Below are 25,034 nucleotides of genomic sequence, written 5' to 3'. Positions count from 1 at the left end.
AGAATGTGTGGATGGAAGTTTTCTTCCTAAAATATCAAAAGCCTATTGATAAGTGAGTTTTTTAATTATTTAACCATAATTCATATTTACTCTCTTTAGCCATAAGATAACCCCGGAGAAGCACGATTAAAGCTGCCTATAGGCAGTCTTTAATTTAATTGTGATTAATGCATTTTGTCTTGTGAATTTAAAAACACACATTTGTAGAACATACTGCGTTTGTTTATTTCATCCTGTCCCTCCTTATTCTACCATTTGACTGTTTGTTTTTAAACTTGGAGGCTTTGGTGAAAGGGGCAATGAACTGTCTACTGCTAAAAATCAAACAACAGTAAAAAAAAAAAATACACATATGAAGCCTTATACAAAGACATCTCGGGGTCTTGACTTAAGCCCACCATGTCGGCCTTTAAAAAGCCGTGTTCAGTCTTTAACATGGTTCTTCACGAATCTCTCTAATCCCTTGTCAAAGCAAACTTCATGTCAGGTTTTCTGCTAAGCAAAACATTTCCCCACAGTGATACAAACCTAGTTGGAACATTTTATTAGTAATACTTGTGTCATATTTAGGAACCACAGACTTTTGCAGGGCTGTGCTAGCTTGGACGACAAGTATCAATGGTCAACTATATTTGAAATATTGTTAAAGTGCATAGAAATAATAGGCATTAAAATTCATTCCGTTCACTGCAACAAACCTCTAAAGACTCCGTGTTCTCAGTGGAACTGGCATACTGTAATTGTTATTTGGAACTTAATGTAACCTCAGCAGCAGCAGAGAAAATAGAGTCCTCTCATTACGCACATGCTCTAAGATCGTTTATTTTAATGCTTTCAAATAAATATGTTCCATGCAGCACGTTACAATAAATAAGGAGCAGCAATGTTCTTGTAGTAAATCCATTCATAATGCGAATCACCATGTAAAACACCACATCTCAAGTCTTTGGCCCTGTACCATATCATGAGGCACGCCACATCTGCACCCAATCATATCTGCCTTCATATGGATTTAATAGGACTACGCCAGAAGTACATGTAAGCACAAATTCAACCAGAGGTTTCCAGCTATTAAATACAGCTACCAAGTAGTTAAAAGGCAAAACTAAACCCCTAAGGGTTCCCTCCCCCATTTGTTTTTGAGACAGGGACACAAAGGTAGAAACGCTGGGGTGGATTTTGAGTCAGTAGGTACACGTGGAGAATATGGGGAAACACTGCACAATATGGCACCCAATATGCCACGGGGATACTGATACAGAAAGGACGCCAAACACTGCACGGGGGCCTTGACTGCAGACTGAGTTCTAGCATGGAAGGATGGGCACCAGAGTGGGCAGACTCATCTCACATCTAGGCAGCTAACTCAACAGCCCCTTCCTCCTCGCTGTCAGCCCTGTTGGCACGGATCTCCACCAGGGTCCGGGCAAACCTTGTCCATTCATCATTGTGGGGAACTGCAAGCTGCAAAGCAAATCAACAGAGAAATGATAAGCAAGATAATCTCTTGTATCTTATACTCCTTGTTATCAGAACAATCGTTCCTCACCAAAGAATGCAAAGGAAACCAAATACTGTGAGAATTGGGGGGCAGGGGGACTGAAGTCTGGAACTTAACCTACAGCTTCACTCCTTAGCAGGGACATCACTCAGGGAATGCATAAAACCTTTAAAATGTGTGTTAAGTAAACAATCCCAGAGGCCACATTAAAGCACTCATAGTAAGGAGCTCTCTTTGTTCTTGGGTCCTACAGTGAACTCAGCAAATAAAGGCTGCATTATTAACCATGATTTCAGAATGACTATGGCACTTTCTTTCTAGCCGAAGCTATCGATTTGTTTCCTAAAGAGCCATTAATGAGTCAATACACATGGAGAAAAAATAGCTTACATATGCACAGAGCCTTTCCTATAGAAGGTCACGGTTGAGCATTTCCAGCAGAGTCTGTGTTGATGGCTATGAGTAACTGCAGGACTAACTAGCACTGAGCAAAGGTTCTATTCTAAGTACTTCACATATATTAACTCATACCTCAGAGCAGTCTTAGGTATGGTAAATTTACCCTATGTATGCAAGCAAATTATTTCCATTTTATAGAAGGACAAGCAGGATGTAGGGGTTGAGGCATGGGGGAGTAAAATCCTACCAGGACTACAAAAGCAGCAAGTACCTCTGCCAATGTTATGCAATTTCACCATTGAATTGATAAGCTATATTGATCTGCCAGAGGGGGAGTTCTATGACACTTCCCAAATGGTGTCTTTTGCTGTCTGCCGTTCAATGAAGAGGAACTAACATACCCTTGTGTAGAAATTTTGCATAAGAATTTTTCTTAGCTGCAATAAAGATTGTGATTGCACTACATAGCATCCCAAATTTGTTGTTTAAAGATAACAAAAAGAATTATTATTGTTTGAAATACAAAAAAAAAATCTGAAGATGAACAGCACATGACTGAGTAGAGTGCTGAAGGAGCACATAGGCAATTGATTTCTATATTACAAGAATTTTCTTGTTGTTTCACCCTGTAAAATGGTATGACCAATCCATCTACATACTAGGACCACACATGGTATCCCACACATGATATCCATATGTCCCATACACATTAAGACATTAAGAACACAATCAACTCAATCAATATACATTATTAAAAGTAAAGAGAGACACACAGAGAGAGAGAGAGAGAGAGAGAGAGAGAGAGAGAGAGAGAGAGAGAGAGAGAGAGAAGAGAAGAGAAGGAAAAGTATTATTCTTTGTAGTGAGACTACGNAGAGAGAGAGAGAGAGAGAGAGAGAGAGAGAGAGAGAGAGAGAGAGAGAGAGAGAGAGGAAGAAGAAAGTAAGTGTTCAAATTATGTCTACAACTAGAAAATTTCTCACTATACACAGCCAGATGATTAGAACCTTTAAGGTTTTATTAGAGGAAATGATAGTCTCCGATACTATCTGTCCAAGAAAACTGACTGGAGAGTGGCAGTGCCGTTCTATAAAGTATGCTCTTAAGTGACTTCTAGTACTAAGGTCAAACGTTTCAAAAAATATAATTCTGACACTGATGTCCAGGTGGGAAAGCATTCAGTTCGTTATCAGAAATGCTTCTCCAGTGAGAGTTTCATTCAGACATATGAGTACTTTATGGAATAGTGAAATAGAGACACTCCCCTAGTTACTGAAATGAATCTAAATTTCTCTTGCATCAATGACACAAATTCACAATAATACCGAGTGACATCATTACCCTTAGCTCAGACCAGTTTCCTTATGCTGAGATCTTCTCTCGGATTTCACTAGTCTTCATTTTGTCTTCCATTAAAGATAATACTTCCCTGGGGAAATGAGACCCCCAAACTAAAAGATTCAAAATAGGTAACCAACAGCATAAGCAGGCAAGAGGGTTGGTATCATTTAAGTAAAAGAACAGGTCCATATTTCCTTTCCTTCTCCTGGTACCAGAGCTAATGTTTCCAAAAAGAACTATGTAACGAAAGCTGGAGGAGAGATAGGAACTCAATCAAGAGAGCGTGATTTTTTCTCTCAGAAAATAAAGCTGAGAGAGTTACAAACTAAAGCACCTCTGACCTCTGTATGACATTAAACACTTGAAGAAAAAACTTAGCCAAGCCAGCAGCATTCTGCTCACAAACAGATGAGGACCCCCCACCCACCCCCACACACAAGCATAAGACTATACTATTTCTTCATGCAGCAAAAATATTAACATTTGATGGCCTGCATAACAATTTTATTGATAGCACTGTATAGGACTCATGCATCAGAACAGGAAAATAGGCCCAGGTTTTTGCATTGTTTCATGTAGTAATATTAGCAAGATGCTTAAGAAGCCACCTCAGTTTAGATTCTGGAACATCAAGTTCAAATAGTGGCCAGACACAGGTTGAAACTGGCAACCATGCATGTTATATAAAACCACATCTCTATTGTATAAAAACTAAATTTACTCAAACCTAAATGTTTCTACTAAACAAAATTATTCTAGCAGTTAAACTATGTTTGGCCTCTTTCATGGAACTGAAACCAACGTAAAATACTTAAATGGTAAAACATGATTTTCCATATGAAGGTTTGTCTTCACAGGCATTTAAATATGCAGATTATGCCTAAGGCATTTTGTAATATTCTTCTTGCTAATATGCTAATAATATTTTGTGTAAAAATCACGCTACACACTCACACAAATATACACACATATTAACCTTTTTTTTTTTTTAAATTTCATTCCCTCAAGTGTTTTCCTTCCTGAAGTACATGTGCATTACAGAAATATTAGTTTGCTTTGTCTACATTAAATTCTGGAACAGAAATGATAAAAACACAATTGCTTCTCGAAACTTGAAGTTCATTTTCCTAGCACATCCGTTGCACCTTTTCATCCAGTTGGCTGTAAAAATAACCCAACCTGAATGCACTGTTCGCTGTAGAAGCCACACAGCACACTGCTCCATTTTTAGAATGAAATATCACATCAGGAAGCACTCTAAGTGTAATCTTAGCCCAAATGTGCGAACGTGTATTCACAGGTCATTTCCACAGCTGAAGTCATCACTGCTGGCATCTGAATGACTTGTAGGTGAGACCAAGCAGGTGCCTCACAAACGGGATGGCCACTCTTGTCTGTTTCTTATGACTCTAAACAAAATCTGTTTGGACTGAGCTGTCCTTCTTACCCTGGGAAGTTCCCAGTCTCTTTCATGGTGTTCTCAGACAGAGCGAGGAGTTGAGAGAAGTGCTGGGGCGTTTCTAACCACACCTCACTCACTGGTTAGGAAAAGGCTTTGTTCCTACCCTGCACATAATCAGCATGCACAGTAGTGAGTGAGTGAGTGAGTGAGTGAGCGAGTGAGTGAGTGAGTGAGCGAGTGAGCGTGCCAGGCCCTGTGTTAGAACCAGAGACCCTTGACAACCCTTTTGAAATGTGATGACCAGGAAGTGGAGGTGAAAATGAATGCTGGCTTTGGTCAAAATGAGTGCATACTGGCGTAGATTCAGAAACTGAATAGCGTGGAGAAGTGTGTTCTTACCGTAAGTGATGTCTCCCTGTCAAGCAGGTAGCTGAGGCGTTGCTTCAGCCTCTCTTCAGTTTCTATCAAGGCAGGAAAGGCTCAAAATGCAGAGCAGTAAGCATCACTGAGGACGACTCCCTGCCCCTTGCAAAGAACTGTTTCCGAGAATTCCTATATGATTTCCACTTGTTGCATGGTGAGGTGGCTCATGCCTTTAACCCCAGCCCTTGGGAGGCAGAGGCAGACAGATCTCTGATTTGGTGGCCAGCCTGGTTTACATAGTGAGTTCCAGGACATCCTGGGCTACATAGTAAAACCTGGTCTCCACATAAATAAATAGATTATGATCGGAAAAGTATTTGCACTTCTCATGGTGATGATAATCCTGATCAATTGAAATATCCATGAGAGGCAATAAGAAGAAAAACACGCATAGTGAAATAAAGGCAATGCCAGACTTTAGAAACCTTCCGTTGGGCCCACTTGGATCTGAAAGCATTTTGTGCTGCAGATTGGTCGGCCGGAGTCACACTGTAGGTCATGGAAGTCTCCTATTTTCCACTGCTTCTCAGAGCAGAGCTCACCCATAGCTGGTCCACCCTGCCTGAGAACTGCTGCCTAATCTGGGGAAGGGTAAAGTGTTTAAAGCATTTGAATGCCTTAAGCACCGAGGGCTCTGATTTCTAAGATAATAAACTCTCAGCTCTAGAAGCGCCCACCTTTTATAGATCTGGAATGACCCTGTATTAACAGCCAAAGGATTGAAGGCCAAAGGTAGTTATTGAGGTAGCAATTTGGCTTTAAGAAAGAGGGGGAAATGAACCTCATACTCGGTCAGGACAATCGAGTCTTACTCTTATTTCAGCTGCCGGCAAGAGCCAGGCTTTATCCTCTCATTGCCTTGATTGTCAAATGGGGATGGGGACATCGGACCATTTATCAACAGAGCCGTGGTGAAGACAGGAAAGGTAATCTGAGTGAAGAGGGACTGAGTCCTTCATATGGTATTCACGCTGTAAGCTGTCACTCTGATGAAAGAGGGTCCTAAAAATGACAGGTACCTTACACCTGTTCTTCAGTATGTTTCTGAGGACCATTTTTTCCCTAAAAGAATGAACTCTGACTGTTATGAGAACATTAAGAAACCCATCTTTACCCACAAGGAAAAGGGAAATAAAGTCAGCTAAACAGTCTTCTCAAGTCAGTTTCACAAGTCCGTGTGGGGCAGATAACACCTCACACTCTAAAAGGGCCAGCCCTCCACGGTAGAATGGCTGGCAGATAATAAGTTTTGAGTTATCCGCTAAAAGATTCCAAAGACTGTAACCAAAATTCTTAGGGGACAAAAGGTCACAAGCAAAGAGCAAAGGCACGAAACTTGTAGGAAGAAAAAAAATCACATATGTGGGTGATTTTAACTTCTCCCACATCCCGTCTGTCCACCCGACCTGCGTTGCTAGGTCAGGGGAGCTGAGCCTCTCTCTAAGTGGGTCAGCAGCTGCCTGTAGCCTCACTGACTGGTGAGTCTGACCATAGCCTGTCACGCCTGGGCATCTTGGGTACCTTGTAAGAGGCACAGACAGGAGAATAGCTAGAACTGGAGATGGAAGCCAGGACTGGCTTTCATCCACCACAGAGAGTAGCCAAATGATGTTTTGTTTTGTTTTGTTTTCCCCTCCCAGCTTGTCACTTTTTGCTGTGTGTCCTTAGGAACCTCTCTGATCTCCCTTATTTAGCTGAAGGAAATTGGAGAGTATACCTAATGACTGGTAGTAAAATGAGTAAGAAAGAAACAAATGAACACAGTGCTTGGCCCCTTATAATCCCTGTTAAATGATGTCTCTTATTTTTTTTCTTTCTCCATGTTTATCCCCCTTCTTCTTATTTTTCTTTCTCCATGTTTATCCCCTTCACTTCCTTGCTTCTTTTCCTCTTCTATCTCTCCTGTTTTTCTTCTTCCTACCTCTCTAGAACTGCATATTTTTTACTTTATCTTGAAGCATTTTTTAATTTCTCTGAATATTACACATAACTACCTAAAGAGTTAAAAAAAAACAAAAAACAAAAAACAATAGCTAACTTTACTGGGATAACTGTAAGGAAAGAGATTTTTTTTTTTTTTTTTGGATTGTAAGAGAAGTTTGTCATAGTTACTTTTTATTATCCATTAAAATTAAATTTAAATATATATTACTTATAGATAAATATTTGTGTGTACGTATATGCAAATATTCTCCACACCTCTATTATTTCTCCACACGGGATCAATGCATCTCAATGCAGCTTTTTTTTTTTTTTTGGGTTATAGCATTTTCTGCAGCAGGATTCTACTTTAACCACAGGTTATAAGGCTGGATTATTGTTGAACACATTGTAATAAAAATCAAGTGATTATTTATAATCGGGGTTAAACACACAGGTATCATTCATGTGCCTCTTTTTATAAGCACACAGCTAACAGCTCTGAACAGTCCTCTGTCAAGTCTCCCTCATTTTTCAGTAAATTCTAAGGATTTATAGTCCCTAGCAGCTGATTTTAAATAGCTGCAGTAAAGACTCTGTTTCAAGGATCATTTCTATACTCCATTAAATAGTTGCAATTGACTCCTAGCTATGAATCTTTTTGTGATAAAATATATCTCAGGCACCACTTACAAATGCATGGTTGGAAAACCTTGGATAATTAAGAGGTTGAAAAAAAATCCATAATCTCAATTAGGTTTTTCAGTTCCATTAATCATGGCCAAAAAACTAAGTGAGGTGTTCTCTAGGTTCAAGATAAATTCAAGATAAATACTTTTGTGGATGTGTGGTTCATCGGTGTCTTTGTAATCTTTCAATTAAGTGGAGTCGTTTAAAAAAGTCTGTGGGGCTATGACACGAACCGCCGATAGTGAACAGACACGAGAACGATTTCATATTCAATATTAACACCAGCAGGAAAGTTTTCTGCTAAAAAGATATTGTACAAATGACCTTTTTATTTTAATGCACACTGTTTCTAGTGCCTTACAGAATGAGGGAAGCTTGTGTACATTCCCTCAGGATGACAGTTTAACTCCTCTTGACTCAAAAGGTTAAAACCAAACAAACCGACCCACAGATATTAATGGCACCCAAATCCAGGAGAGCGTAAACCCACTGGCATGCACACATGCAACTGTGTTCAGAGAAAGTCTGTTGTTTTTGTTGTTGTTGTTTTGTTTTCTTTGTTTGTTTTTTGTTTTGTCTTGGGTTTTTTTGTTTTTTTTTTTTTGTTTTTTGTTTTTTGTTTTGACAACACAGATGGGAGCAAAGTGGGAGGTAGCAGGTTCTGAAACAGCCGCAGTGGAGCAGCCGGGCAGACCCGCTTCACATAAACGCAGCTTCACTGTGTTTAATTCTCAGAGAGGCAAGGTCTAGGTCCCTGTTAGCAACGGAGGAAACCACGGACCAGAATCCGTGCCAGGACGCAGCTACACAGGCAAAGACGCACTACAGCCTTCCAGCACAAGGTAGACTGTGGCGGGACGACTTAGCCTTCGAAGAAAGCTCCCGAGAAGTCAGGAAAGCCGGACACATGCACATCTGCTCTGGAGACTGCTATTACCAGCCAGTCAATAGGTTAAAATTACTAGGGAGGTCACCTGCTTTCTAACCTGGACCTGTTTGCCAAAGCCCTTTTTCCTCTATCTTTAAACGGGTGATGTTTCTCAAACCAATGTTAATTTTTTTTTTTAACCACCTAATTAAGGTAAGAAACGAAAGTCAGACATAAAAGACAAAGTAAGTCGTAACAGATACGGGTTTGGCAATGGCAATAAGCCACTAACTATGGAAGGAAATAAGCAATTTAAACACTTGTCTTGAGAAATTAACAGTTACAATTATTCTTCATGCTAAAATGTATCCTGTAAGCAAGGGTACCCAAAATCCAGAGGTGTTTTCCTGTGGAGAAAACCAAAACCAAACAACAGCTGAGAAAGAAAGAACTCATTCGGCAAGTCCTGGAGACGCCCTTGCTTGTGCACATATTGAAATCATATCAGCTGCCTGTCTCCTGAAATTGTTGGATGTTATTATTTTGTCTACTACTGGGAACAATCCATTTCTCAGCCCGAAAGATGCAGAAAGTGCTGGAAACAATGGCTGATGGACAATGATGGAGAATAACCTTCCTAAGCTCCAATCGCCTCCCTTTCCATAGCACAAAAGACGCACAGAGAGAGGCAGGGCAAAAAGAAAGGGTTCCCAGTCAAGCCTCTCCACACATTAGCTGACTAACCATGCTGCTGCCTCTTCCTGCATGTTATTGACTATAGGTTTTCCAGTAAATTCCTAGCAACCACGGAATCTAGGCAGTTTTGACAAAAAGAAAGCTTATCGCTAAACACCTTAAAAACATTTACCAAGGTAATAAAAGAAATGTCATTTCCTCCTACGGAATGTTTGGGCATAAAGGAAGTATTTTTATAATGCAGTTCATGATTTATCATATCTATAGTGTCCCAAAAAAAAAAAAAAAGCACAATGAAAAGGCAGCGTTTTTCCAGCGGTTGACAAGCGTTTGAGTCAACTACTAGGCTCTCACTGCATTGGCCGCCAAGGCAATCTCTCTCTTCTAAAATCGAGGGAGGAAGACCAGGTAATGACTGGGAGGAAGGACAAACAGTCTTTTCTAAAACTCCTTTTCTGTGCAGATACAGTCATGCTTCCTGTATCTACCAGACGGTACTCGGTTTGGAGGCTGCATTCCGAATGCATTGTACAATTAAGCTTTTGCTTAAATGTCCCGTCACACTTCACGCCGGGACTCATTCATTCCTGTTATATGACAGACACTGTGTTGGCCACGCTGTGCCTGCCTTAACAGAGGAGGACATTATCTTTGGGTGTTTCTACAGACTTGGTTCTCCAAAGGCTATACTACTTTGCTGTTATATTTGCTAGACAAGTCTACTCTATAATACTAGATGCTAGAAGGTGTTCAATTACTATTCAAGAGAGCTTAATGCCAAGGTCAATAAGAATAAAGATTTAATCTAAATACTGGGAAATGACTACCTTGTCACCAGAAGACAGCCTAGGAGTGGGCTACCGATCTGTTTTGTCTGCCTACCAGGTAAAGGGACAAGGTTTTTTCCTACAATACCAGAAGACTGGATATTACTTAAATGATACATAATTAATTTATTTCAAGTAAAATAAAAAAATCCAAGGTGAAAGATGTTATGATAGCTGATATTCTAGGAAATACACGTTCAAGTCTTCCTTGACCAGGGGATAATGGGTCATTTATTCTTCCTCATTTTCAAGCCCAACCTATGTGGTATATATGCATGTATATATAAACACAGAAGCAGATATTTGATTTCATATTTTATTTCAAATATGCCAACACACATGGACACACACACACACACACACACACACACACACCAAAAAACCAAACCAAACCAAACCAAGAAGTCTCAGGGTTTTTGCAGACCAAAGAATCTCTCTTCCTAGCACGGCAGATCTTTATCCTGGGCTTTGCAGGATGTGATTTGACGTAGCTGCTCTCATTGACACTTTTTTGAGACAAAATTTAACAGTTTTGGTGTCAGCAATGACACATGCCTTTAATCCCAGCCCAGGGGAACAGAGGCAGGTGAATATCTGTGAGTTTGCAGCCAGTCTGGTCTACAGAGCAAGATCCAGGACAGATGAGTTAAACAAGAAAACTTTACCTCAAAACGCCAAAAACAAAACAAAACACGAAACCAACCAACCAACCAACCAAAAAACAACCAACACAAAGTTTTGCAATTATAAAACTCATACAATTTGTCAGTCATAAAACATTTAACCCAATGACAACTGCCTCAGCATTCAAACAACCACCAAAGACGACTGAGAAATGGCAAACAGATCCTGAAGACAGAGAATGTCAAGCTGACATTGGTTTCAGGAGGAGGTATATATTCATAGGCCATTGAAAAGCACTAGACACATTTTAGCATGGTTTATATAAACTTAACATTAGGGCTTTCCACTTAGTCAACAACTCACAAAATATGAAAGTTGTAAGTACTTTGTATCAATTTTGGGAAAAAAATGTGCTTGAAAAGATTTTAATACTGTAAATCCATTTTCATAAACCAAATGCTACCTCAATAACACACAATTTATATAGTAATTAATCTAATCATGATCATGGTCTTTTACACATATACTTATCAAATGGAAGCCACTGCTACCATACTTACTATAAAATAAGTAATTTTATTGGAATTCATAGTACATTTTCCTTTCTTTTAAAAATTATGCACTTTGCACAGGAGAAATCATGTTAATACTAAAATTATAATTAGACATTATTTTACTCCAATCATTTTAAATGCATGTAACTTACTATGACAGAGAAGTGAGTTAATATACTAATTCAGGTTGACTGTTTTCCTACAATGATGTTTATTAATATCACCAATTTCCCATACAAATATGATTTTGTGTAGTTTGAGTTCAATGCCTGGCTCTCACCCTAAAAATGTGTGAGAAATCTAAAAAGCTCAACCACAAATCCCAGTGTTTGCGTTATCAAATGCACAGACACCACAGACAGAGCTTTGGGTTTAGACTGTCAGCTTTTATCTGGGCGCTTGGTACCATGGAAGAAACAGTCCCTGTCTTTAACTCTCTCCCTGAGAAGGGGAAACCAAAGGAAGTGTACAGCATCAGCTGGAGAATCTAAAACTGTTTCTCCGTCAAAGAAAACAGTCCTTGCCATGGCCCGTCGAGACTCTAGCAAGTTGCAGGCACACTTTCTTAATGAGAAACACCAGCGCATTGGATGGTCACAACCAGATGTTGCTAAGTGACACTAGCCCGGCCCTGCTCCTGGAAACTGCTAAAGCTGAGCTGTCACCTACGTTCTTGAGCTGAGGGCGAGAGCAACCGCACGGCTACCTTCCTACACAGTTTGGTCGAGAGGGAACTCTTGTTTGACTTAATACCCAGGTTTCAGTTTAACTTTCTACTTGTCATTCTGTCTACCCAATTCCCAAGGAGAGCAGTTATTCATACAAAGACCCAGGCTGCTTTTGAGAATAATGTATACCCTGTCCTGCTGGAAACTGTGAAGAGCAAACAATTACTGCTTCGTATAATCCACTGGGGGAAAAAAACTATAAATATGCTTTGTTGATTTTGTGCCACTCAGGCCCCATCCGACTTCTAGCATTCACAGATTTTTCTCTACTGAATGCTATTTAGGACAAACTGGAGGAGAAATGACTCCTGGAAATTTCTGTTTATTCCTATTCTTGCCGGCTGCGTAAAAGTTGGAAAACAATATTTTTGTTTTGTTTTGTTTCTTTCTAAGCTCTTAGCCACTGAGTTATATCCCACGCCCTAGAGGTTTTTTTTTTTAATAGTTCTTACAAGTAACATCTTGGTCATTGTTTTAAAGTTTAGAGCACGGGTCATTTTTCTTGCTGGGTTCTGATTAAACTTTTGAATCTACTTTTTTACTTCTGTTTTAAAATCTTCAAAGAGATACTTAAAATCACATTTTATTTTTATTTTTTTTTTAGCAATAACATTTGATATAACATGTTCACCCGTGTTTTCCATCCCAAGAACTATTCAATGCATTTATATACTGACAAATGTACTGCATCCATTGAGATTGTAATAATATAATTGCTGTCATTCTGGCCCGTGAGTGGTTATACCAAATGAGTTATTTGTGTTCCCAAAGTTAAGAGTTTCAATTTAAAGACATATGCATATCTCTACTTACTAATTGTTCAGTGGGTCAGACAAACACAGTCAGTGTGTTAATATTTACCGTCCCCATAAATCACAGCTTCAAGGTAATAATTTTATTTTGCAAATCCTCCTTTAAGCTGAAAACAGTTTTGAAATTTTGTCACGTGTACAGTGTAAAAAAATGCAATCAGGGATCCAAAAGCTGCAGGTATTTATCAGAACTGCAAACGAAATCTTCCCTGGAAGAGGTTAATGGAAAAAGAAATAATAGGAGGTGGAAGATAAACTGCTCCTTTGAGAAGCAGAGCTTCGCACAGCGTCCTGACTAATTCAGATAAGCAACCAACGTCGTCGTTAGGGGATATTTATGACAGCCGCGTCCGTGTGACTGCAGTGAAGCATTAACAATGACAACGGGCTTTCCATAAAACACATCTCCAAGAAAGACAGGTAGATAGGCTGACTATCAATCACAAGGACTCGGCAATACCTCTGTACACAAGGCGCATGCGCAGTGAGAAACCCGTTGTGTATACATGCAGAAACAGCTTGCTTGTCAGAAAAGGAACACGGTAGCTAAGTAATTTCTAGTTTTAAGTCTTTGAGGTATGTGCATTCACACATCACTTGAAGCAAACAAACAACAAACAAACAAATGCCAGCAGTTCTCAACAGAGTTCTGTGAATGTATTCTGATCTAAATCCATCTGAGGTTATAGTTAGGCTTAATTTGTGGCTTGTTATTTCTCTCATGTTCTAATTAATTGAATGAGACCCCACAGTGCGAGCGTCATGCATCTTGTATTGTAGACATTTCTCAAAAGATTGTCAAAGGCTAGGCTCATTTAAAAAAATGGATCTATTTTTCTTTTATTTAGAGGTGTGTGTGTCTGTGTGTGTCTCTGGGTATGTGTGTGTCTGTCTGTGTGTGTGTGTGTCCGTGTGTGTGCGTGTGTGTGTGCAGTTGCTCTAAGAGGCCTGGGAGGGTGTCAGATCCTCTAGAGTTCTATGCAGTTGTGAGAAGTCTGATGCCGGTACTCAGCCCTGAACTTGGGTCCTCTGGAAGAGCAGCAAGCATCCTTAACTGTGGAGCTGGCTCTTCAGCCCTTGATTTTAGATTTCAAAAATTTTAAATGATGCACGCAGCCACTTTCTTTTTAAGTGATTTTTGAAAGCACAAATAGAATAAAAATTACAGCCAAATAGTGAAAGGGGGGCTCTTTGTCTTATACTGGATTTGTGTAGCTTCTATTTATGCTAATGGAAGTTAAACACCTGTTCTGTGAAGGAAATAGGCCCCTATCTGTGAAAATAAATATGCACAATAGATTTCCAGACACAATGCTGAAATCAAACAAACAAGAGTGTGTGCTATACAAACACAGCATCAAGTAGCCTGCCTGAAAACATGCCTGTTTTATGTTTTTACTTCCCGAGTTACAGGCCCTGAGAGATTACTCACACTTTTGCCATTTAAATGTAACAAAAGGTAAAGAAGATGGGGGGTGGGTAGACAAATTCAACTTGTTGATTTCAGTGAGCTCCTACACAACCCTCTGTTTACCTCTTCACAAGTCCCTAATAAAGTTGCGTCAGTACCTGGATCTGAGCCACCTCCACCATCCTAAGGATAATTGTACGTAATAGAGAAGGACACTATCTTTGGGGCTCTGAGCTGGGACTCCCAGCAGCAGCTGCACCTCAGCTGGGGTAGAGAAGGCACACGATTGTTAGCAACTGGTGACACCAGAGTCCCTCTGTGCAGTGGCCTTCTTACCTGGACCGAAATGGAGATGTCTCCAAAGGAGTTGATGGGAAGTTACAATGGCGAGAGAACAGTGACAGTCTGTCCCACCGTGCTTCATCTAATGAAGCAAAAATTGTAGAAAACTTTCCAAAGAAATAGTATGTCTTAAATTATGGTGGGATGGGAATGAGGTTGGGGGAGGTGTCATGGAACTCTACCTTGGCTTAAGCACTACACGAATGCGCCATCTGAGGCTTATGGTCTTATAATTTAAGAAGTAGGTAACAGACTGATGTTGTACGCACTCTATTGAGCCACATTTCTAAAGATTTCTCTTTGTTTTTCCCAATGATCCAGATCCAGGCCAAAATATTTTATTTCTTATTTGTTTTACCATCAATTTTCTTAGGAACAGAACAGGCCACATAATATTCAGGGCTCATTACAAAATACAAATATGGAGCCTCTTGTTAACAACTGTTTATCAACAGACAATGACAATAGAACACTGGGCTCAGCTCAGAGCCCTGAAGCATAGGACCCTGTGAAACCACACCAGTCACACACCAGTGCTGCTGGCTTCACAAGGAGAACAAGATCTGGGAAAAAGTAGCAGCTGCCTTCTTCCTCCAGTCTCACAGAGGTCTCGGGCCAACAGCAATGGAAAAAACAGGTGTGAGAGGACTTCTCACAGACCGACCCCTCTCCAGTTTACTGGGATCTCAAGGCGAGCAGATCAACACTGAGGACTCTGGAAACTGCCCCCTTCATTGGTACACAGACTGTGTTTTAAGAGTTACCTAGAAGTGTTTGTATCTTTTTCTCTCAAGGCTTTCCAAAGGCCAGCATGACCCTGGTGAAGAATTCAACTCTAATGGGGACCAGAGGACTGATGTTGAATGCTGATCGCGGTAGCACAGCCTACTGACAATTTGGTTGTCAATGCCATACATGTTTCTTCTCCCACTATATTTCTTATATTTAAATTGCTTCCTGCTCAGAATCTCTTCCTCTCATCAGCCATGTACCAGCCTTAGATTTGACCTTTAATTCCCAAGAGGCCAGCTTGTCTTGTAAGCACGCCCAGGTGGCTTTCTGCAGTAGAGGCGCATTAGAATCTGAGAAGGTGCCGTTGGGAGTGCATCCCTCCATTCTAAGTTCAGAAATACTCTGTCAGTTCCAGGCTGGTAAGAGATATAATAGGAATTACAGTAACGGCAGCAGCTGCCCAGGGTGTATCTAACATCTCTAAGAAGTTAGCTTCAGTGAAGCCTCAACTGTAAGACTTTGTCCTTCCTGTCAGTACTGGGTGCCTTGACAATTGTGGTCTTCAAAGGTTTAAAGAAAGCTACAGCATTCAGCAAGGAGAAACAGAAATGACTCTCCTCACCTCAAAAATAAATTAAAGATACTTTACAGAAACACTTAGGGAAAAAAAATGACAGTTAGTCTACATGACATTGTTAAGTCTCAGCTAACCACTGCTTTGTGCATGATCGAACAATATAGGAAGAATTGTTCAAGTGTTGAAGCTTGGCTTTCACTCATTCAGAGGAGGACTAGAGATTGTAACATTACCTATGCTCAGTAGAATGGTATATTCCCCCCTTTCCTCTCCTCCTGGTGAATTTGTAAGGATAAACAACCCTACAAATTGTTTGGCCTATTATATGTCACAGAGATTTTTCTATAGCCTGTCTAGACTCCAGACAATAGGCGAGACTGGCCTCTAGCTACAGACATTTCTGTAGCCTGTAATATCACTTAGAAAAGCAAGGGCAGTAATACAAAAATGAAAACCAGCCTGACCTGCAGTGATAGCAGACACATGAACATGGCAACCCTTCACAGTTTAGAGATGATGATAGTGTCCTAGAAAGACGTTGAGCAGCTATACATGCCAGCCCAAGCAACTTCTGCAAAATCAAATATACTCTCCAGGTAGCGTCATATCCCAGCCACTGTGGGCACAAGCTATCAATGTACCTTACTGCAGGAAATGATGTTCATGATAGGTTGGTTCTTTTCTTAGTCTAGCTGTGTCTCTATACCTATGTAATATTTCTATAAGCACAGATGTCTTTCAGGAGGCTTTTATGAGGTAAACCAGATTGTTACGCTAGCTAGAACAAAAGGGAAAACAAGTAATGTGTACTACCTAAAGAAAGTTAGTGGACAGTATGCATTTGCGAGACAGAGAAGGGGTTGAATATTTTGACTATCTTCTGCTTTTTCTGGGTAGTTTTCACCTTTATTTTTCTCCTCCAAAAAACAGTTGTTATCAAGGAAGGAAGGAAAGAAGGAAAGAAGGAAGGAAGAACACACAAGAGAAAAAAAGAAAGCATGTTTAATTGTCCCTTGTTCTCTCTCTCACTCTCTCTCTCTCTCTCTCTCTCTCTCTCTCATGTTTGAGGAAAGAGATCAACAATAAATATTGGTTTTGTTGTTTAGTATCATCTGGGTGAAGACCATGAAGAAGTACATCAAACATAAAGAAACCTCACAGTAGAAAATATGGCTAGAGAATCATGGGTAATAAATATTTCTGGCTCAAATGTCATTCGCTTTCCAAAGCTTCAAATAGTGGGGCACCTGGCCATCTGGATCTTCACCGTGTAGGCCAGTGTTGATCGTCTCTGCCACTTTGCCTATCTTAACTTGCGGCATCAGGAATAACTAGGGCAGGGGAAGAGAGTCTAACTACAGGACAGCCAAGAGATGTTTAAGTGTTGTATTTACCATTTTGCACGCTAGGATGGAAAGCCCCTTCTCTAAAGTTATTCAGTTTCTATGCCCAGCTGAAATCTGAAAACCCTGTTTAGCTTGTGGCAGCACAATGAGCTGTAGAACAGCACATTATATAATGTTCCATCAGAGGCTCCTCTGCTCAGCAGCCAGCTGGGATTCTCAAAGTCCCATGATGCTGACTCGGGAAACTGAGGACTCCTCCTTAGTGAGATCAGCTCAGCTGTCTACCAGGTAGTCACAGAGCACTGTCAGGCCTAGCACACTACGCATACAAACTTGGTCTGCTTTCTCTTCAGAATCCAAATGTAGATTCAAATTATGCCTAAGTAAACTCACACAACACTTTTAGTTATCTTTCCTGTATTTTCTTTGTCTTTAAGAGAAAAACAAAACAAAACAAAACAAAAATCCTTACCTTTACTAGAAATCAAGGTTTTTAAACAAATACTTTCTCAAGAAGTAAAAGAAAACTGATTTAAACAGCACAATTGATCAGCAATGGCAGAGCAAAGCTAGGACACAAGTGCAGAATTTTTCTGGAGTAAAAGATGGATTATTTTCTCGTTGATACATGCCATGGCATTCTCTTTATATCTCAATTTTACATGTCATATAATAAGACATACCAAAAGAGGCACAGGTCCTACATGATAATGTCATAAATGTCAAAAGTGATATAAAATTGATTCATCTCAGTCGTCTTAGTTGGAAGCACTGTACTTAAATCGTATGATTTTTGAATCAGGATTCTAAATACAATTTCACTTTCTCGGAGTGAATGGTACATTTCAACTTCAATCCTAGCATGAGTTTGGCCAGCTTTAGTCACATGACAGCATCCCATGTCATGCTTCAGCCTGGCAAGCTGGGGTTTCTACCACACAAACAGAAAGAGTCCAGATCATTAACTAAAGTGTCCTGTGCATGGAGACACGGGCCAAATTAGACCCCAAGGAGGTGTCTCCAAACTCACACTGAAGTCAATGGAAACTTGAAAACGCAATAGAGAGCGTTCTCGTGGCTCGGAAAGTCTTGTTAGTAGTTTCAGCAGGTCTTTAAAGTGGAAACACAAGTCCCCAAACAAAACAAAACAAAAAATACGTACCTCTCCAACATCGTAGATCCAAATGCGGCCTTCTGAGTCCCCTACTGCAACTTCCTTGCCACCCTGTGCCCAACGAACTCGGTTTAGGGCAGATGCTCCCTCGATGGCCACACTTGCTGTTGGCACCTGCCAAAGGGGTTGTGACACGAAAAATGAATATGAATTTAACTATACTAATATACAGTGATGTGTTTTACTCCACAACTGCCTTCCAGTGCACAAAGCCACTTCTACCCATGAGAAAGGGTGAACAGGATTCATTGTTCTGGAATCATACGCTCCACTGACTTTGGGAGTAGAAACGAGAAACAAAAAGGGAAAAATGGATATACTTTCCCACCGTCGTGGCAGCCAGTGGCAGGAATCTCTCTCTGGATTTTGTCAAGTGCATGTCCAGCATAGAAGCATGCCAGCTAAATGCAATGCTTGACCATCAGATCATGCGGGATATGTCGGGGGACAGGGAAGATGCTTGATATTTTTACAAAGACTGAGGATCTATAAAAGGCTATGGTAGGGTAGGAAAACAGTCAGTTGCTCAAATAACTTGAGTCTTCATAACAATACTAGTGTACATGTGCTAATTCTTAGAGAATTATCCACCTTACCAGAAAGCGGGTGATCAGAGGAAAAGAAGTATACAGTTAAGGGGGCTAAAGAGATGGCTCAGCAGTCAAGAGCACTGACTGCTCTTCCAAAGGACCAGGTTCAAGTCCCAGCACCCACACGGAAGTACACAACTGCCTGTAGTTACAGTTCCACCCTCATACAGATGTATGTGAAAACAAAACATCAATGTAGATAAAATTTTAAAATAAATGTGTGTACAGGTTAAAAAAACCAAAAACAAAATTTGAAGAATCAATCATAAACTCTCTTTTTATTCTTTTATCTTCCTTTGTCCCTGTGGCAACACCAAGATATGGAGAATGGTCTACAAGGTTTTCACTGTCCTTACAGAGACATCCTGTTAAAATGTGGCTATGTGTGTGACTCCTTTAACAAACACTGGAAATCCACAACCATTGATAATTGGGCTAATAATCATCATTTCAGAGAACTGGGCAATGCTGAAATAGAACTTGCTGTCAGTCTATCTGTCTGTCTATCTGTTATCTGTCTGTCTGTCTCAAGAACTGTGGTATGTGGAGGGAGGATTTTGAGTGTCTCGATCTGTCTTCTGTCAGTGTGTGTACTCTTGTCTTCAAGGTTGGAAGTTTATAATTGTTTAGAACTCCCGAGCCTTCTATGAGGGTGTTGATTCGGAAATGACAGCACACCTTTAAAAGAGAAGATGGTACATGTGAAAGGAAAATGGAAAGAAAGATGGAAGATGGCCACTGCGAGCATCTCCTGCCCCTCTGTGACACCTGTGCTCAGTAAGTGAATCTCACCAACATGGAAACAGGGCGCGCTCTGCCACATAGCACCCCAGCATTCAGCTAGTCACAGGGTCGAAACCATCTGTTTATGGGAAACTATTGAGCCAATTCCTATCTTTAAAACAGCAATAAAAACTCCATCATATGTAAGAATCTACGTTTAAACTTCATCTTGAAATCAATAAAAAATTCTTTTCACCTGCTTAAATCATTGCATGTCAATTGTGAACAAAAACGTAAAATGAAAATCCCCAGCTCATTTAAAAAAAATACCCAATTTCTACAATCAAGGTCCCTGCTGTGCAAGCTGGAGTCTGAATTTTTAACCAAACCTTGAAAAGAATAAAAACAATGTGAATTTAGATAGACTATAATTCTGTCAATACACTTTATTATCGCTGGGCTGGCCTGAAAACTGAGTCATGATTCAGCTGTAGACCCTTCAAAGTTCATTTTTAACACTGACTTAAAAGCACCACATAGAATTTAATCTTGAATAATCTAAAAGCTGAGTAAAATGTTTAATCTTCATAGGAACACAACTAAAAAATTAATTAAAAAAACCCTGACCTTCTCATGTAGTTAAAACAATGTCTAAAGTGCTTCTAAAGAAATTAGTTTACTTGAAATGTAAATAATATAACTGAAGTGAGTTTTGAAAGATTATCCAAAATGCTTTCTTTTCATAGCTATTATACAAAATATAAAAAAATAAAATATGCTATCATATTTTATATGCTAAAAATTAACAAGTACATGAAGGAAAATATATCTGTAATAATTTGTGGTATTTGAAGCTCAAATGCGGAAATCTTTATTAAAATAATCTGCATGCTCTTTGCATGTGTCTTACTTCCAACTTTGATTTCATAAGTATTCTCATGTTTTTATGGCACAGTCATTTTAATTGCAAATACAAGATGTATATAGCATAAATTACTAAGCAGTAAGAGTCGCTTGCATCAAGGGTAAATAGCCATTTTTGCCGAGGGGTGGGGGTGGAGGTGACAATTTGGTTTAAAACGACAATAATTTCAAGAACAACAAAGTAGATGGGGAATGTAGGCTCCCTCTGTCTTTTAAAAATCTATTTCGTAATCTCACTTAAATCTAAAAAAAAAAAAAAAAGTTTGTAACTGTGAGGTCCTGGACTCAACTGTATGTATGACCAACCGTGAGTTTTTAAATGTTAAGCACAAAACTTCTCTGAGTTTCTCTCTTTGATACCTATAGAAAGAAAAGCCAGTGTCAAGATTTGCTTTCCTTTTATGGAGAGAGAGAGAGAGAGAGAGGAGAGAGAGAGATTGATAGGTGGGAGTTATTAAGTAGGGTGTGGGCCACTACATCCCTTCGTACGCTTTGGAGCCGGGTGTCATGGAAGCATCCCAGCCTGGCCTGCTTTCTGATACAGCACTCTCCCGAGTCAATCTGGAAAGAGTTTTTTTTTTTTTTTTTTTTTTTTTTTTTTTTTTTTTTTTTTTGCTTTGAGTGAGTTTCTTCTAGCAAATAGAAGCAATATGATTTTAATCAACAGTGATGAAAGACTTTGGAAACCATTACAAGGTAAGGTAATAGCATCATACTATTAAATGCAGTGATGTTATAAACATTTCAGCATCCCAAATGATGGGCATCTCACTCATGCCTTCTGATCATTTTCAAAGATGCTTCATTACGTTACTTTCTTTTCCCATAGTTCTTAGAGGTAAAAGGAAAAATGGCCGCAATAGAAAACCATTTGTCTGGTGATAGTTACAGGTATCTGTGTACTTATAGGTACCCAGACACAACACCACCTGAAGGAAATTTCCCTGTCCCCTCCCACAAAAAATCCTAGCCTTCTGTGCTTCTCCTTCATGTCCTCCAGCCTTAGGATCCTTAATTAAAAAGGCTGAATGGCTTCCTGCGCCAAGAACTTCAAAAGGCCTGCTTTACTCGACATATACCTTGTACCATGGACTCTTTACCTGGGTATTTGTACCGGAACCAAAACCCAAGAAATGATGCAGAGGCCATTTTAGGACATACAATATTCATGTAACATGTTCCCTGGCAACAACATCATTCCCAAGGCCCTGAGTTAGACCCTCAATACTTTTGAGGGATTGAAAGAAGAGGAACAAAGAAGATGACATCCTTCAAAAATATTCATTTTTTAAATAGATGCCTATTTTCACTTGTGAATGACTTTAAATATGACATGTTAAAATCCCATTTTAAAAACGAATTGAGTTTTGCATACATGTAAAACTTAGACACTATGGCCTTTGAGTTCAATATTGTAGACAAGGAATGTTTCCACAGCAATAAATCAAATGGATGGTAGAACTAAACAGAAAGCAGTGTAGAGAACCATCTTCAATGGAGTCGAAACAGAAATTGTACAAATAGCCAGCGTTGACAGAGTAACCTCATTTCAATAATCCAGTCTAAAAACAGCACCCACAAAAGCTTACTTTTCCAAGTCTCTGCCAATAAAGTTATTTCAACACTATGTGTCCTTCCCCTTAGGGAAAAGTGTGAACACACTTTGTGCTGTTGGGGGAAAAGGTGTGTGTGGGGCAGAGTCGTTAACTGTCTAAGATCTGGTACAGTTTAGGGATGAAGTGACATGGAGTTTTGGCCAATGCATCTTCTGGTTCCCTTCTGGGTAGTCAAAAATTGGGGGATTGGGAGTGGGGGCAATGGACTGTGCCCACAGGCAATTGGAGGGTCTGTCCACAAAGGGCTTTTTTCCCCCCAGGAAGGACCAGACTGCAGAGTGACCCGGGTCCCCCTTCCCATCCCTGGGCCCGGGCGCCTGTCGCTCACCTCGGTGTCACTGTTGAGGTTCCAGAGGTCCAAGCGCCCCATCCCGTCCACGCAGGCAAAGAGCGCGGGATGCACGGGGGACCACATGACATCGTACACATAGTCTGCATTGTCTTCAAAGGAGTAGAGCGGCTTGTTGTGCTGTAAAGCAGAGAGACCGTGAAGACTTAGTGGCGCTGCCGCCGCCTCGGGCTGTCTAGAGAGCCTAATTAAAAACTTTGCACATTCACCAAGTGTCATAAAACTTCCCGAGATGAAAGTCCTCGAGAAGGTGAACCGGAGCTTTAATGTGACTACAACTGTCCAGTGGCATAAATAAATCCCCGGGGGTGGGGTGTACTTTGAATGGGCCGGGGCCGGGACCCGCGGAGCGAGGCGGTTTCAGACACAGTTGTAAGCGACATTCCAGACAGGTGGACGCGACTGCCATTAGCTCGGAATTCTTGCCGGGCCAAGCTGTGCATGCAGGTCGCGGGAGCCTGAACCCAGCAGTGGGCTGAGGGGCTTGGACCTGCTGGCATGCTCCGAAACCCAGGCGGTCCCTGGCGACCCTGGCTCTGCACCGAAGGCAACGTCTGCCACCTCGTGGTCCTCCCTTGTCGCTGCAGCAACGGTGGCTTCTTCCAGTCCAACTGCAGGCCAAATTCATATTTTAACTCTTTTTGTGCGGCGAGAGAAGGAGACAAATACCTTTAAATGCAGGTTTCCGCTCTTACAGAAAAGTGGAAATCTCTCCATTCAAGACCTTAGCCTCCCTGTATGGGGTTAGTTCACCAGAACCAAGTGGAGCAATGTGGCTCATTCTAGAACCTCTGAACTTACACAGAAAATATGAAATCCTTTCTAAATCACCAAGGATTTCCAAGACCCCTAAAGTTGATGTTCTGAGGGCAAACACAGAACATTTTTCCACTGCATACAAATGCCTCCACTCCAGAGGGATATAATAAATTAAAATGGCACACTTGATTTCCAGCGAATATTGTCACATCAAAATAGCACAGAAGTCAGAGGCAAGTTTGAAAGTACACCAGAAATAAAACGTAATTGGACTTTATGAATTATTCATCCCATCTGGCTTGTCTTATTCTAATTTCTGCATAATGGCTTTACTAATCCCTGATCAATTAATGTAAAATGAAATTTAAATGATAATGAAAGCCCCGGAGATAAAAGAAATGAAATATTCTTATATCCTCTGACAGAAATCTAAACAATGGGGATTTTTGTCTTCTTCCTCCAGTCAGCTGTCTGCACTCTCTTCTCAGGCTCTGTGGAATGTCTACACAGGCCGGGACCTTAAGATCAAGAAAAGATAACATACAATGTAACAATCAAATCCTTTCTGCCTTGGATATTCAAAGAACTCATCTGTAGGGAATCCGCTCCAAGTTATCAGCGAGAACTGCCAATGTGTGCTGCTTGTGAATGCGAGCTGCCCACAGTACATGGGCTGAGATTGGAGCGGGGAGAATCAGTGCAAACTCACAGTCCTTAAACTGAAACCGAATGCACCGACGAGTTAGGGAGGAACTATAACTTCCATTATTTGCATTTCCTTGACGCGTAAAAGTAACTGGTTTGATGCAAACAAAGTTTAGATAGATTAAGGCAGTACAGATTGTAGATAAATCAGTGTGTGTGTGTGTGTGTGTGTGTATTTGTGTTTGAGTGTGTGTGAGTCTGTGTGTGATGTTATTTTAAGAGATAGATGCATCATATTTTTAACTTCAAAAGTATTTCCATTGAAACACCAAGAAGGAACAAACCAAATATTTGTTTTATAGTGATGTAATATTATTATTCTATAATTTCTATATAAACATGTTTTAAATCTCATTTCTGTCATATGACTAAAACCGAAATTATTTGTTTTTCAGCTACTGCTTATGCCTTCTTCTCATTGTTTATATTAGATAATTCATACTTTTATTAGACAATCCAAGCATCAAATTATCACCTGATAGCATGATTGTACCATTTTGCTTTATTTATCCAAAAGAAAACACGAAATAGCCGCTGCTTCTCTCTGACCATCGTGTATATTACAATCGGACTCTTTGTTTAAAAAAGAATGTCACCACAGACTCTTGATTCTATACTTAACTGGCCACTAATAGTTAGAGAATACAACATATTTCTTTTAGTCATTAACAGCTAAAGACATGTGTGGTTTACAGAGTGGATTCTTTGTATTCCTTCTCACTCAGTCAATAGTTCGTCTAAGCGCACAGAGCTGTAGATATGGGCACACATGCAATCATATGACAAACACACAACACACCTGCCATTATTGTTTTGATCAATTAAAACCCCATCCAGCTTCAAACAATCCCTCTCCAAGGAGCTGTCAACACGAGACACGCTGATCCCTTTAAAACCATCCTGCTCATTCTATGATAGTCTCCATCCTGCTCATTCTATGATAGTCTCCATCCTGCTCACTCTATGATAGTCTCCATCCTGCTCACTCTATGATAGTCTCC

The 25,034-nt window shown here is 40.2% G+C and overlaps 1 protein-coding gene across 6 annotated transcripts in view; it reads right to left on the bottom strand.

The window, feature by feature from the left end:
• Window positions 1-806: 806 nt before the first annotated feature.
• Dync1i1 (dynein cytoplasmic 1 intermediate chain 1) overlaps window positions 807-25,034 on the bottom strand; it is a 305,446-nt gene continuing 281,218 nt past the window's right edge. For all 6 annotated transcript variants that reach the window (XM_021164407.2, XM_021164406.1, XM_021164409.2 and 3 more), the window contains 3 exons: window positions 22,549-22,689; window positions 18,356-18,481; window positions 807-1,464 (listed from right to left, as the gene is read on the bottom strand). In XM_021164407.2, coding sequence (XP_021020066.1) covers window positions 1,354-1,464; window positions 18,356-18,481; window positions 22,549-22,689 — 378 coding nt within the window. In that variant the 3' untranslated portion in view covers window positions 807-1,353. The remainder of the gene's footprint in view (window positions 1,465-18,355; window positions 18,482-22,548; window positions 22,690-25,034) is intronic.

This window comes from Mus caroli, chromosome 6, assembly GCF_900094665.2.
Source record: "Mus caroli chromosome 6, CAROLI_EIJ_v1.1, whole genome shotgun sequence".
NCBI lineage: Eukaryota > Metazoa > Chordata > Mammalia > Rodentia > Muridae > Mus > Mus caroli.
Note: the sequence above shows the minus strand (reverse complement) of the source record. Positions and strands in the feature narration are given on the sequence as shown.